The 15,849-nt window shown below is 41.7% G+C and overlaps 1 protein-coding gene and 1 long non-coding RNA gene across 3 annotated transcripts in view; one reads left to right on the top strand and one right to left on the bottom strand.

Annotated features, from left to right (window-relative positions):
* The window catches only part of LOC148213513 (cytochrome P450 2J5-like), a 40,264-nt gene extending 29,812 nt beyond the window's left edge, over positions 1-10,452 (bottom strand). Inside the window, exons 1-2 of the mRNA XM_088132410.1 lie at positions 10,270-10,452; positions 2,722-2,884 (exon numbers count right to left, since the gene is read on the bottom strand). Of these exons, the coding sequence (XP_087988536.1) occupies positions 2,722-2,884; positions 10,270-10,437 (331 nt within the window). The 5' untranslated portion in view covers positions 10,438-10,452. The remainder of the gene's footprint in view (positions 1-2,721; positions 2,885-10,269) is intronic.
* LOC148213512 (uncharacterized) overlaps positions 1-15,849 on the top strand; it is a 103,868-nt gene that overhangs the window by 67,087 nt on the left and 20,932 nt on the right. The gene's annotated exons all lie outside the window — the stretch shown is intronic.

The raw sequence follows: 15,849 nt of genomic DNA, 5'->3' as shown, positions 1-15,849 counted from the left end.
TCCACCGACCGGGGCATCGTGGGCGGTGCCGGCTGAGGTGCCGGACCGCCACCCCTGTTGCTCGCCCCCTCGCTCACCGCAGGTGGTCCCACTCTCTGTAGCAGGGTCTGGAGCATCGCCTCCATGGCGTCTAGGCGCCGCTCGACTCTCTCCTCTAGTCGGGCGAACTTCTCGTCCCACTCGCGGTTCCGGGACCCTGAACCTCGGGTCATCGTGACGCCTGAACCGTCTGGCCCTTGGTTCACGCCCATCGACCACCGCTCGGCTGGAGGGCGCCCGGTCCTGGCCGCTGTCCCGTCGCTCCCAGGTGGCTCTGACCGTCCCTCCTCGAGCCTGGGTTCCTCGTGCTGCAGCTGACCCACGGATTCCTCGTCGCTGGTCATGCCTGTATTGGAAAAGGAAAGGCTCCTCGGTGGTACCGGGTAGCGCTAACGGTGACTCCTGGCTTTATGTAAGGTTTGCCCCGTTCGACAGAGAAAGTCTCGTGACACGTGTGGTTCACAAAGAAGGTTTACTCATGCGTAACGTAGTAGTCACAAGCAAAGCCAGGACTGACTTGGTACAATTGCATCACTTGTTATATTCCCCCCTTCCCGCGTTTTTTTCCCGCCCCGTGATCACGTTGCAGCTGCGGATTATTGGCCCCCAATAATCCCCCTTGATTGTTCATGATGGCAGGATCGGTCAGGGTCTATTGTCCTTGATTGCCAGTCCCCCTCCGGCTGGGTTGGTTCCTCCCCGTTACGTGCAAGCCGCGGGTTCTGTGCTGCGTTGCGATCTTGTTTTGCTGCCTGCGGCCCCGTTCATTGCTGGCTCGCGCCGTTATCAGTTTATAGTTAAAAGCTTCCGCTGCGGTTTTCCTGTTTGGCTGGCCGCAGGTGGCTCGTTAATTAGCGGCGCTTTCAGTTCCTCTTTTCCCCGCTAGCTACCGCCGGTGGATTCCGCGTGGTCTGGCTGCGAGCTTCCCTGAAGCCCCGTGCTGACCGAACCTGACAGGAATAGGTCCCAACTAAACTTAATTCTTGTACATAGAAAGTACTGAAGGCTTAAACCTCAGAGTTATAGTTGTTAGATATATCCTATGCAACCAAAATAGGCTTTCCCCATTGCACATCAGAGCTCTAATCATATTATCTTCTAGTAACTCAGTCTATTGTTGAATTGATTAATATATGTAATAAGAGTATGTCCTCATAACCTTTATTTATTTATTTAATTCAATTTCTATAGCCACCCATCTCACACAAGTGATTCTGAGTAGAGTACAATTAGAAAAAGAGTTAAAACCAACATGAATATTACACACACACAGACGTGCACCCATATAAATACATACATAGACAGACAAAGGAAATGATATCCCTAGATATAAATGTATTAGACGCACGCACGCACATACATATATATATATATATATATATATATATATATATATATACACACACACACACACACAGTATACACACACACACACATGCACACATACAAAGGAAATTATAACCTTTGATGTCAATATAGCCAGAAAACAGGGCCCTTTACACACTCAGGGTCCCAGGCCTGGGCACATAACCCGGTCTTCAAGGCTGTACAGAAGCCCAACAGAGCTGGGGGACATCCTAATCTCTGGAGGGAGAATTTTCCAGAGGGCCAGGGCTACGGCTGCCAAGTCATGTTGCCTAGTCCCTGCCAGCTGACATTCCTTGGACAGATAGAAACAACTGGGAGGAGACATCCCACAAGTAACCTGGTTCCAAGCCACAAAGAGCTTTAAAGGTGACAACCACCACCTTGAAATTGCATTCGAAAGCACCTCACGAAGCAGTGATGTTACATGTGTGAAATATCGCACACCACTAATTATCTGCGCAGCTGCATTCTGCACCAGTTGAAGCTTCTGAATGCTCTTGAAGGGCAGCACCATGTAGAGCCTCTTGCAGTAATCCGGCTCTAGTCACGAGGGCATGAGTGACTTTGAGCAGAGCCTCCTGGTCCAGGAATGGGCACAATTAGTGCAGAACCCAAAGGTGTGCAAAGGCCTTACTAGCCACGGTTTCATGAATAACTACAAGCAATATTTGTCTTATTTTTTCTAATGTTACTTAAATATAACTTTATTGAAGGATTTACTTTAGCTAAGCCAGATGCAACAAGAATTAGAAGAATGTTTTCTTATATCATTTTCTGAAAGTATTAGTTGTGTGGGGTGACTTCAAGACATATACATTTAAGTGGATGTGGTAAAACAAAAACAGAGAGGGTCAAGAATAGATTTGTGATCAGTGAATGTAGATTGAATGCATATGTGAGTGGTCAAGATGAAATTAGTACCTTTGGGTGGGTTGGTCATACAGGGAAAGGTGCTGAAAATTGAATTTCCAAAACAAAAATGTGAGAGAGGAAAGCATTCAAGAGAAAGGGGAAGATGGGGAAAGTTGGAGTTGGATGAAATTGATGAGATCCTCAGAAAAAAGAAGTAGAGTTTTAATGAAAAACAAGCAATGTCTCTATCAAGGTACGCATCTAATGGACCAGATAGAAACTATGAACATGCATAATAATTTGGTGTAAAGTGGATTGAGCAATATTTCTTTTGCTTATCTCATTCCTTTCAATCATTTTGTATACTTTGTCTTACTCCTTTTTTGTGCTATGCATAATATTACCACAAACTGGAATAGCAAGATGGTTATTTGTGTACAATTTATTACTATTTGCACTTACCCCTTCCTTTCGCTAAAACATCCAAAAAAGGATCATCTGGTCGATGAGAGAATTCTTCTGAGAAGCTGGTCATTCCTTCCTTCACAGTTTTGAATCCAGAGAGAACTACTGCAGGGTTACGCCCTAAAAACAGGGTGTATATATTTCCATATCGTTTTGTATACTGCCAGGTGAATCAAAGATGAGAAATGTTACAATCAAAGAAAACAGATTCTTTACAGTTAATATGTCACCTACCCTCTTTCCTAAATACTAATTCTAAGACCTTTCACCATATGCATTCACCACCATTCTCTTCTCTTTTGAATTTTTTTCCCCCTCTAAATTTCCTGCCAAGAATTTGATATGTGAGCCAATCAGTCTGAAACAGCTTGTCCATGAGTCACACCTTTTAAGCACTACAGTTTGGATGTTTGTCAGCAGCTTTCTCAACCTCTTCGCTCTCTGCTTTCTTAAGCCATCAAGTCCCCAAATTTCCAACTGACAGTTGCATTGACAGGACATTCTAGGGGCTCTTGTCTGCCCTGAATATTGTTCTTCATCTGAAGGGTTGCAACTGAATTAAGATTGGTCACAAGTGCAGTACAGTTTCCATACAGAAGATTGGGTAAGTTGTTAAAAAAATTGGCCCACTTCCTTGTGATATATCATATTGTGGAGGAGAGCCATGCTGGTCTATAGTAGCCCAACATCAGACAGAGTCTGTTAACACCCTTTCAGACTCCAGGGCGCCTTAACACGCTGCCAGGGACAGAAATCCCCTGCAGCAGAGAACAAAGGCATTCTGCTGAGCATGCATTGCTCTCAGGGCTGCCATCTTCAATTTGCTCTCCAGGAGCTGGAGGGTGTGGCAGAAGCAACTTCTCTGGCTCCAGAGAAAGACGGAAGAGCTGGAGACAAGAGGCTGCAAGTATATTGTTGATGCATAAGTGATACTGAACAGCTGGTGTATTGCTGCTCCTTTCAGAGTACCTCTGAGATGGCAACAGAAACTATTCCCGAGCTGAAATTGTAAAATCAATTTGGGGAAAGGAAGGGGTTTCCCCTGTATGATGCTACTTGTACAGAGAACAAAAAAATGTTAAATCAGTCTCAGGGGAAAGGAATGTGAATCTAGAAGCAGATTGTTAATGAGAAGAAGGAGCCCCAGAATGATTTTGCAAAACATAGCAGGGGCTTATCCAATTGCTACTACCGTAAAGTGTTCACTGGCTTCTCCCAGACCAACAAGAGAAACAGAACGAGGTTTTTCTTTCTCCAACTGAATCATTTCTCTCAGAATGCACATGTTTTGCTTGGAAGACAGTCATGAACAAGCAATTTTTCTACAAGCATTCCCAGCTCTTAAACTCTATTTTTCCCCTTTCTTCTTCTTCTCCATGTAACTGTTGCTTGGAAATCCATTATTTCCAGTAAAATCCTATTTTTGCTCTCTCAGGGTTAGAATCCTGATGCCTGTGTATCATTCTACAGATAATTCTCCAGCTCTCGGTCACTTTAAAAGAATCTGCTACCACATCCTGAACATTATGGTTTTTACACCTATGATTGTACAATCATTTTACCTTTGATTTTCTGATGAAATAGTGGAACCCAGAAAAAGAAAGTAGCCTTCATTATCTAGACAAAATCTTGACTTTTTCTGAGCCCCTGTAGATGGCCCTGTTGCAGGGTATACTTACTTATTTATTCAAGTTATGAAGCCGCCCATCTCACATTCATAACTCTGGGCAGCTTACAGTTAAAACATAAAGAGTACCAAAAATAAAACAATAAAACAGGCATACAAAAAATACAAACATTCAAAACAATTAAACAGTTAAAAATATACAGTACAGTCACTACGGAAACCACAGCCATTCATGAACAGTACAGCCATTTTAGGGTCTCCACATCACTCTCTGATCCCCAGGCCAGATGGCAAAGCCAGGTCTTCAGGCCCTTCCAGAAGGTCAGGAAGTTTGGGGCCAGGCTGACCCTGGGTGGCACAGGAAATGATGTTTCATAGGGTGGGTGCAGCAGCAGAAAAGGCCCTCTCCATGGATCCTGCCAGATGACATTCTCTAGTGGACGGAACCACCAACAGGCCTCTTATGCAGAACCTGATGGGACAGGTGGATGTACTGGGAGAGGCTGCATGCCATCTAGGGCTTTCTGGATCCTCACCAGCATCTTGCATCACACCCAGAAGCAAAGTGATAACCAATGCAGCTCATGGAGCAGAAGTGTAATATGCATAGATCTAGCTGTGCACGTAACTGCCCACACCACTGCATTTTGCACCAACTGAAGCTTCTGAATACCCTTCAAGGGCTTATTGTTGATCTTGGGGTAGCAATGGCTCTTGTATGGAGAAGGGTCCCATGCTGAACGCACTAATGTCATGACAGTTAACCATATTATTAGGCTTAGCTATCTTTGCCAAATTCAGCATTTTTAAAGGATTTGCTATTCTTAGGCTGAGGTTTCGGAGAACACTTCCCTGACAATAAGGCCCTGCAATTTAGTAAGGTTTAATTTTGAGTTGATATATAGAAATTATGTGAGTAGACCTATAGCCAATATAATTGGCTGAATTTGCTGAATTAGAATCATTATCTCTTTCTGTTTTTTTTTTTTTAAACTAGGCCTTCTTAATTATAAGAAACACATAAAAAAGGTTCTGATGACTTTGTTAATATTCATCTGGAGCTCCCACATCCTAGCTGAGTGCAAACCCTCCGTGCAAATAATGAAATTGGAGACTATAATGCTTCTTGTGTGGGAAGAAACAAAGGTGTGAAACTAATTTAGAAGGACTCAGAAATAAAATAACTGAAATCCATTCAATGTTACATGGAAATATTTGATTGAAGACAGGTGTAAACATTGGATGGAGAGGGAAATTCTAGGGGATAGTTTACATACATCCACCCCAACTGCAATTGGGGAGGATTTTAAGGAATTCCACTACATTTTAGCTACAGATCAGATTTATTAGCAGGACCCAATTCTGACAGTGATGGTGACTCTGATACAGACTGTATCAGAATCATCATCACTGTGATAGGAATATATACAGTCCCATTCAATCTGGCAGAGAGGGTCTGCTGTGAGTAACATCTGCCAGGGACTTACACTTGGCGGGCCCTAGGAGGTGGGCCTTCTCTGCCACGTCACCCACCTTTTGGAATATTTCACTTTTAACAATTATTTGTCCCCTTTGCTTTTTATTTTAATTCTGGAAGTGTTAAATAGAGATAATAGACAGGAGGGGATATAAATGGTCTGCAAATCAAAAGAGAGGTTTATAAACTGAGAGTTTTTGTGGATGATTTGATTTCATAGGACCCTCAAAATGGAATGTAATACTTGATGAACAAACTGAAAGACTTCGATTTATTAGCTGGATTTAAGGTAAATAAAAAAAAACAGAGACGTTGGTTCAAAATATGACTGTACATGATTAAGAAATATTGATGAAAGGTCTGGTCTTAAAATTGAGAAAAAGCCTAAATACTTGTTGATTATACTGAATAATATGAATGGTATGTTGCATCAAAATAATTATGTGAAAGTTTGGAAATATATCAAAAAGATCGATTGAGATGGGAAAGGTTACAATTTTCATTGTTTGGTGGAATTCCAGTAATTAAGATGAAAGTTTTACCTAGAATGTTATTTCTTTTCCAGACAATGCTGATATTGACAACTGATGTACCATTTAAACATTGGCAAAAAGGTGGCTGGTGTGGGTCTTCCGGGCTGTGTGGCCGTGTTCTGGAAGTTTTGTTTCCTAACGTTTCGCCAGCACCTGTGACCGGCATCTTCAGAGTGCAGGAGCACAGACAGGAGCAGTTCTCTCTGTGCCCAGGGTGATGTTACCCTTTTTGTGGGTATTTATAGAGATCTGAGCGGGGGGAAGGGGGGGATTGGGTGTGTGGGGGGGGTTGGGTTACTGAGTGGCTGCTTGTTTTGGTGTCTGCATCTGTGTGTATCTTCCTGGGGATTAGGAAGGGTTTTTTCTTCTATTGGATTGTTAACGAGGGGCTGCTGGGGGTGATTAGCAAGTTCATTGTGTGAACTGTTCACATGTCCTGGTGGTTGAGCTGAGTTCGTTGACCTTTTGCAGGCTGTATTTTTCAGGATTGGTAGCCAGGTTTTGTTGATTTTTAGACTCTCCTCTTTTTTATTGAAACTGTGCTGGTGTTTGTGAATCTCAATGGCTTCCCGGTATAGCCTGGTGTAGTGGCTGTTGGTGTTGCCAAGTATCTCTGTGTTTTCAAATAGGATTTTGTGTCCAGTGTCCTTGAGAGCATGTTCAGCTACTGCAGATTTTTCTGGTTGCTGTAGTCTGCAGTGTCTTCGTGTTCTTTTATCCTGGTATGGATGCTGCGTTTTGTGGTCCCGATGTATACTTGCATGCAACTGCATGGTATGCGGTATACTCCTGCGGCGGTGAGGGGATCCCTTTTGTCTTTTGCTGATTTTAGCACTTCTTGTACTTTTCTGGTGGGTCTGAAGATTGTTTGGAAGTTGTGTTTTTCCATCAGTTTTCCCATGTGGTCTGTGACCCCTTTGATATAGGGCAGAAATACTTTGTTGGTGGGTGGCTGTTTTTCTTCTTCAGTCGCATGTTGTTTTCTTGGTTTGATGGCTCTTTTTATTTCACTCTTGGAGTAGCCATTCGCTTGTAGGACCCAATTAAGGTGGTTAAGTTCAGAGTTTAGGAATTGGGTTTTGCAGATCCGATTGGCACGATCCATGAGGGTTTTGATAATGCCTCTTTTCTGACGTGGGTGGTGGTTGGAGTTTTTATGTAGGTATCGGTCTGTGTGGGTGGGTTTTGTAGACTTTGTGTCCTAATTTGAGGTCTGGTTTGCATATGACGAACGTGTCTAGAAATGGAAGTTGGCCGTCCACTTCTTTTTCCATGGTGAATTGTGTATTGGGGTGGACGCTGTTTAGGTGGTTCAATATTGGGACCACATCAGGACCACAAAACGCAGCATCCATACCAGGATAAAAGAACACGAAAGACTGCAGACTACAGCAACCAGAAAAATCTGCAGTAGCTGACCATGCTCTCAAGCACATTGGACACAAAATCCTATTTGAAAACACAGAGATACTGGACAACACCAACAGCCACTATACCAGGCTATACCAGGAAGCCATTGAGATTCACAAACACCAGCACAGTTTCAATAAAAAAGAGGAGAGTCTAAAAATCAACAAAACCTGGCTACCAATCCTGAAAAATATAGCCTGCAAAAGGTCAATGAACTCAGCTCAACCACCAGGACATGTGAACGGTTCACACAATGAACTTGCTAATCACCCCCAGCAGCCCCTCCTTAACAATCCAACAGAAGAAAAAACCCTTCCTAATCCCCAGGAAGATACACACAGATGCAGACACCAAAACAAGCAGCCACTCAGTAACCCAACCCACCCCACACCCCCAATCCCCCCCTTCCTCCCCCCGATCTCTATAAATACCCACAAAAGGGTCACATCATCCTGGGCACAGAGAGAACTGCTCCTGTCTGTGCTCCTGCACTCTGAAGATGCCGGTCACAGGTGCTGGCAAAACGTTAGGAAACAAAACTTCCAGAACATGGTCACACAGCTCAGAAGACCCACACCAGCCATCGTATGCCGGCCGTGAAAGCCTTCGACGATACAATGGCAAAAAGATACGTCTAAATTCATATGGGAAGGTAAAAAAAGGAAGGATAAAATACAGACTTTTACAGGAATCTAAAGAAAGAGGTGGGTTATGTCTTCCAGATTTAAAGTTATATTTTGATCCCTGTTGTCTTGTACGGATGAAATAGTGGGTGACTCTAAAAAACAAGAGGTTATTGGAATTAGAAGGACGTGATTTAAGATTTGGATGGCATGGATATTTATGTTGTGACAAAGCAAAAGTTAATATTGATTTCAGGAATCATTTTATTAGACGTGCCATACTGAGAATTTGGAATAGATAGAAAGTAAGATTGACTCCTAAAATGCCTTTGTGGTTGTCACCTCAGGAAGCTTCTTAGAGAAGAGAAATCACATTTAAACAAGCATGATTGACCTATGCAAATTTATTATTGTTTTCTGAAGGAGAACCTAAACTGAAGAAGAGGGAAGAATTAGAACTGGAAGGTTATACCTGTCAATAGTTTACTTACGCACAACTGCTTGAAAGATTTAAAATGGATAAGAAAAGTTACAAATTTACAAGTGAGAAAACTGACTCTGAATATGCTTTATGTACTAATAATGAACATGTTATTGCTAAAATGTACAACCTTTTGTTGAAGATGAATATGGAAGATGAATATGTTAAGGACTGTATGTTTAAGTGGGCAAAATTTTTTGGATATAATATAATGTTGGAACAATGGGAAAACCTGTGGAATAAAGGCTTGAAGTTGACTCTTATCTCTAACTTGAAAGAAAACTTTAATAAAATGATGTGCCATTAGTATTTGACACCGGATAAATTAGCTAAAATGTCTAAAGGAATTTCAAATGTATGTTGGAAATGTAACTAGTGTGAAGGTACTTTTTATCATCTCTGGTGGACCTGTGAGAAAGCTAAGAAATATTGGAATATGATCTGTATTCTGATTCAAACCATTTCAAAAATGGATATAAAATTGAAACCAGAGACTTTCCGTTTACGTATGATAGATAAACAGACGGTTTGAAAACATGGGAATTTACTTCTTGATATGCTAACAGCAGTGAGACTTCTACATGCACAAAAATGGAAAGACTTACAAATACCCACAACAGAAGAATGGATATTGAAATAATGGAATTGGCAGAGGGGAAAAACTGACTACTTTGATCAACGAAAGGACATGGTGTACCTTTGTTTCTACTTGGAAACCACTTCAGTAGCTTGATAGCACTGTTTTATGTCATACATAACATGCCTCTTGTGCTTTTACTTCTGTTTAATGATCCTGCCAGCTAAAGCGCCCACATGTAACGTAGGGCCTCAAACTCCATATTACTAGAGACAGTAAATGCTGATTATACGTTTCTTTTATATCACATGAATTCTTATCTTCCTTGTGACTATACAATGTTTGCCATTTAGAGAAATTCGAACTCATTACCATTCTTTTGCAGAATTGGAAGGAGACCTTTAGGCTATCAAGTTCTACCTATTGTCCACTGCAGGAATACAAATCAAAGCCTCTTCAACAGAGGGATGTCTAGCCTCCCTTTGAACAGAGCAAAGGGGATGCCACCCTCTCTCTAGAGAATTGGTTCCATCACCAAAGTTTTCTTGCTAAGATTGAACTAGAATCTGCCTTTTAAAAATCCAGCCCCATTATTTTACATCTGCCCTGTGATACAGTGGCAAGCAGGTCTTGACTAGAATATTCTGGCATGATGAGGAAAGTAATTAATCAAGTCTCATAATAATCCCTTTGATTGTATCCCTGTTCCTGCCAGAATATTTTACTTAGGTTAATACATTTGTCCATAAATAGCGAACAAAGAAAAAAAATGAGAATTATCATACTTGTTAATGGTTGATTATTTAGAACGAAATACCTTTAGTAAAAAGTCTTCTCGAAGCCGAAACCCATTTGCCCAAAAGGTCCCAATGAGAGGCAGAGCCAAAGGACCAGGAGGCAGATGTCTTCGGGACCAGAGTTGTTTCAGGAAGAACAGAGTCAGCAGAGCAAGCAGCACAGGAAGCAGTAATGCCCCGATCTCCATTGTTGTGCTGCTGGTTCCTTCTCTTTGATGCTCTCTAGTTGATCTGTACGTGGTTCTATCCCTTGCTCTGCAGGTTTTTGCTGTTCTTCCTGTTTTATATACTTCGTGGATTGGGAACAAATGGCAATATGACTTTTGATGCTCTATCCAATTAGGATTGGGATTCATCAACAAGATGCTATCATAGTAATTCACATTAATGGGGTTACTTCTGAGCATGTCTCACTCAAATAGCAGAGGAAGACTTTTTTTGTTTTTTTCTAATGAAGGGCTGTTTCACCCAATTTGTCTCTAAGATGATATTTTGCCAGAATTATTTGAAAATAATGGTGTACCATCTGTCCATGAAATCTACCTGAATATAAAGGAGAGTCTTGTTGGGTCCAAGAGCTATTATCTCGTCCAGTATTATGTGTCGTACATCCCCTTTGAAGCCCATGTTCAGGACATTATCATGAAAAAAAATCTCACTCAATTTCCTCTCCGAATAACGGGAACTCTTCATGAGGGCTTCATACTGCTTGAGGACCGTCACTGGATCTGTGCATTTGATCAGCCTTGTGCAAATGAAACAAGTGGAACCATCATGCTATTGAGAAGGGGCTGTTGCCACAGATTCTGCAGCAACTGTTATTGGTTAAAAGGTTGGGTGCTTAATCCAAGTATCAAATAATAGGGAGAGAACTACAGGTACTTAGCAATACCTATCGAACAATGATGTCACCTCCCCAGCTGCCTAATTCATGACCATATCTGAAAATGATCCCTACTAAAGCCTTAACAGGAAGAATTGCCCAACTCTGAAGCCACATTACCCCCAATAGAGATCAGGTTTGCATCCTTCATTATATTGTGTTTTACCTTATGGCCCAATATTTTTATGATTCCTTTTATTCTTTTCAACCAAATTATGGATTGCCTTGATGTCTGTCATTCTGAGCACAGCCTGAAAGCTGAATCTTTTAAAGATTTTTTTTTTTTTGAAGCTCACAACAGCCCTTGTTCTCTTTTCTCCTTGGGTACACCACAAAGCTCTAGGAATTCTAGGGGTTCACCTGGTTTCAACGTGATTCCACAAGTATCCTTTCCTAGGAGCACCTTTGTTGTAAATCGGGTGCCAGGCCCATGCCTCCAGCATAAGGATCTGCCATTTCTCTCCTGAAATTGCTTTGCTGCTTTTATTCATTTACTGATTTCCTTAATGTATAAGTTGCCTCATTCACCAAAGTGACCCTTGTTGGTACAGAATACATCACTATCACTAACTGCTTTTGCCCCACCCCACAGTGCAAGTCCTGCTGTGCTGCTTCATCATGGCAGGAGGGTATTCCAGGGAGGGATGAGCAAAGGACATTGGGACTATATGACAAAATTATATATTCCCAGCAGTGTCACTCAAGGCGTGAAAGTCATCCCAGATGCCAGCTAAAGCAAGCAGGCACCTACATTGGGCAGCACAGATTTAGGAAGATGGTGGAGGCCGATGATCACTTTAGAGACAAAGGGAAAGGCATCAATTCATACTAGGCAGGAGAAGGCAATGGGAAACCACTCCTCTTTTTTTTTTACCAAGAAAACACATGGATAAAAAAATATTAATTAATTAATTTACTTAATTTATAAGTTGTCTCAATAAACAAAGTGACTTTAGATGATATGCAGTCCATGAAAACCTAAAAAGTAAAAGAAACAATAAGAAATATCAGAAAACAATATTAAGCTGCCGTATTGGGAAGGAAAATATCACAGATACCAAAGAATTAAAATCAAGCTGAAGTTGCAAATCACCCTGCTCCACAGCCTGCTGAAAGAGCCCAATTTTTAGAGCTTTCCGAAATGACAGCTGGGTCAGAGCCATGTGGACTTCTGCAGGAACTCTTCTCCCAGGGGGAGGTATGGCCAAGGGAAAGATATCTCTCCTAGATCCCTCATGATGACAGAATTTTATCAATCGGACCTACAGCAACCCAGTGCTCTTAGATCTAATAGGATGGGCAGAGGTACATAACTGGAGGATGACATTCTTTCAGAAATCGAGCCACCCAGGGAATTGCATCCAGATGCTGACTGGTAGCCAATGCAAAAACTTTGCTCAGGTCAACCAAGTAGCCCATCACCACTTGTGGCATCCCTGTGGATTCTTCTCCCTCCTCAAAACAGCTGGAGTGGAGCCATGAATCTCCCCTCTTTGGGTACAGTCACCCGGCCCATGAACAGTTTAACAAAATGTTATTTACTGTCTGTTCTGAGCTGCAGAGCCCTCCTTTCACTATTGGCACAACGATGGCCAGGTAGAGTTTCATCTTCCCTCTGAGAGAAGGCAATTGTAAATATAGCTTAAGACTTTCTGCCTTCTTGCCATAATTCACTATCAGTTCGTCCATTTGTTCTCACCGCTTTCCATTGTTTCTAATGTGCCCTCCCAAGCTTTTTTTTTTAATTTTGTTTTGCATATTTCATGCATACCTCATTCTATGCTTTACCCTTTTTGAGAAATAAATGCCCTATAAATTTGTACTAATAAATACTGTATAATTTTCCTTGGCTAAAGGTCCCTCTTCCCATTATAAAAGTCCTATGTCCATTTTCAGATTTTGGAAAGCTCTTTGTGTATTCACCATGGCCTCTTTGTGGCTCTCCCAGTTTTCTAGTAGTAATTGTTTGAAGTTGTGCATTCACAGTATCTTGTTTTTTCAGGATTCCACCCCCATTCGATGACACTTTTCTTCTTCAGGGTTTCAAGCTAGTGAAGTTGACTTCAGCAGAATCCACCCTTCCTAATGCAGTACACAAATCTGCTATTCCCCTCCCCAAGATATCATGAATTCAAGGAGAATATGACCATTTTCTTCCATTTTCAGTCAAGGCCCCTCCCTGCTGCTGAGAATTACGTTCAAGACAGCAAACCCCTTTGTTTCTTTCTCCAGCTTCTGACAAATGAAGTGGTCAGCTGGAGAGGGTAGGAACCTTTGGTTCTGTGACTCTTGGAAGAGGTAGAGCTCCTACAGACATAGCAGAACCCACCCATTGTAACTACTGCACATATCTGAGAATCACCAACCACCGCAATACATTTCTTTTCCCTCAAAATGGATCTTGTCTTTCTTTGTCCCATGAATATAGGATTTTCTTGAAGAAAGAATGAGGTGGGGGTGGGGGGCAAACATCCACCTTCCTTTTCCACCTGGCTGTTTTAATTACTCAAATGTGTTACTTGGGGGAGTAAGTTATCATCACTTAGCTGACCGATAAATAGAACAGATGCACTTCACCAGGGAAGGCAGATAGTAAGATTATGAGTAATTTTATAGACCGTCTATATACTTCTGGTAAAGGAATGACAAATCCATCTTCCTCCATAGGAGGAGTACAGAAAAAACAGACAGGCACCTATACTGGAGGTAACATTCTTATAGTCATGCACACACCCACACTGAAAACCCAGGTTGTTCACAAGCAACCTTTAGATCTTTCCCTGACCTTGTCTAAAAAGTAACTTTTTTCCCATCTATGACCATAGCTCAGAATTTCAGTTCAGCCCTTAATCTCTTGCCATCTTCCTAGAATAAAGGTAAAACATTCAGGGATCTACTTTTGAACTCTTTTACATTTGTGACTTTACACTCATAAAAAGAACTATTATATTATTCTTCCCATCTGATTTTCCATGACTGCACCGGAAACTGCTGATAACATCTGTCCAATTGCCATCTTGTGCTTCTCATTCCATGTTGAACTAGTGTAAATATATTATATGAAGTTGCATGAGGGGACTAGAAGTGGAGACCTGACTGACCCTTCCCAACATGTAAGGGAGTGAAGCATGTATGTATCTACAAAAAATATCTTGATTATTTTTTATATCAATGATATTGTTCAGGCCCTGAGCAAAGCTGAATTTCATCCTTTTTTTGTGACCAGTAAATCAGTCTGCATTCTACTAAATGCTGACAATGTTGTGATCTTGCCTGGTTGTGATGTAGCCTTCATGGATTTTCATCCTCCTATTCTAAAATGCTAGAAATCCACCATATGAAAACGAAGCTGGTTGCATTCATTAGGTGGCATCTATTTCCAGTCATCTTCCTGGACGTTGCACTCTTCACACCTTTCTTTGTGAGCCAAAACAGCTCCTAATGCAATCATCAGAAATTCAACCTGTAGGAGTAACAACTGCATATCTACAGCAATTAATCATTTCAAAGCCAAAGTGCTAGGTCTTTTGCTGTATGGCAGAGATGTGGCAATTACAAGATTATCCATACATTAGCAGGTGTACAAACTAATTTTATAAGATCCTTACTCCAGGTTCTCCTCTGTGTTGCTAATGCACTTCTCCAGGTAGACCTTGACTGAATCTCAGTTGAGGTTTGATTACAGCTCTTCTGGTTGAAGTATTGGCTTCAACAAATGAGGAGAGGTGAATTTCCAACTAGTTCTGACAGAAACCAGTCTTCTTGGCAGAAACCAATAAGGGATGACCTGGCTCACTGAGGCCTAAATACCCACCCCTGCAATCTGTATTCATGCTGGGTTGGATGCAGTCTGGAGCAGCCCAAGCAGAGAAATCTAGAACTTGGATTACAAAGAGAAAGAACCAACACTTCCCAGCTTTGCTCCAATGAATTCACACACTGATATCATTTTGTTTTTTAACACAATGCATAATTCAGCCTTGGGATTCACTCACTCTGCGATGTGGTACCTGATACCAGGTTGGCTTTCTTCAAAAAAAGGTTGGACCAAATCATGGAAGTCACAGGGAACCATGCCTATTGCCTTGATTGCCATGGGACTGCCTCTGAAGGCCAACTTCTAGGAGACTAGTGGTGCAGTTGTTGGCCACTGGGAGAAGAGACCGCTGGACTCAATGGGCCAGGAGTCTGATCCAGCAGGGCACGGCTTATGTTCTGATGCTGGAAAGCCCCTATGCTTGCTCCTCCCTCCCTCTCCCTAACTGGACAGACAACCAGGATTGTTCTGGAAAAGAATATAAAGCATGGAGAAAGAACACAGCTACTGAAGTCGATGCTACCAAACAAGCACAGAATCATTGCAATTCTTCTAAAGGAGCAGAAGTAGGAGATCTAATATAGTAGTAGAATACAGAAATAGGGGGATTCAACCATATATATCTAGGGGAAAACATAGAAAAGGGTAAGACATATATTTGGCCATAGGACAAGAGCTGAATAGATCTAATCAGTTTAATGTTAAGGTCCCAGAAATAAGGCCTAAATACAGGTCTGTAAAATGAAGAGAAGTATAAAACTTATTTAGAAAGGTAATATTTCATTCTGTGTAATAAAAAGGAGAGAGATGAAAAGAAAAGCAGTTGGTGTCCAAGACTTGTTAGATCTCATTGAGTCTGGGGTCAATCCAATCCTTATTTCACTCAGGGAATCTACCACA

This window comes from Python bivittatus, unplaced genomic scaffold (assembly GCF_059951505.1).
Source record: "Python bivittatus isolate LINGU-HERP-01145 unplaced genomic scaffold, Pbiv_v1 ctg000980_np1212, whole genome shotgun sequence".
In the NCBI taxonomy this organism is placed as follows: Eukaryota; Metazoa; Chordata; class Lepidosauria; order Squamata; family Pythonidae; genus Python; species Python bivittatus.
Note: the sequence above shows the minus strand (reverse complement) of the source record. Positions and strands in the feature narration are given on the sequence as shown.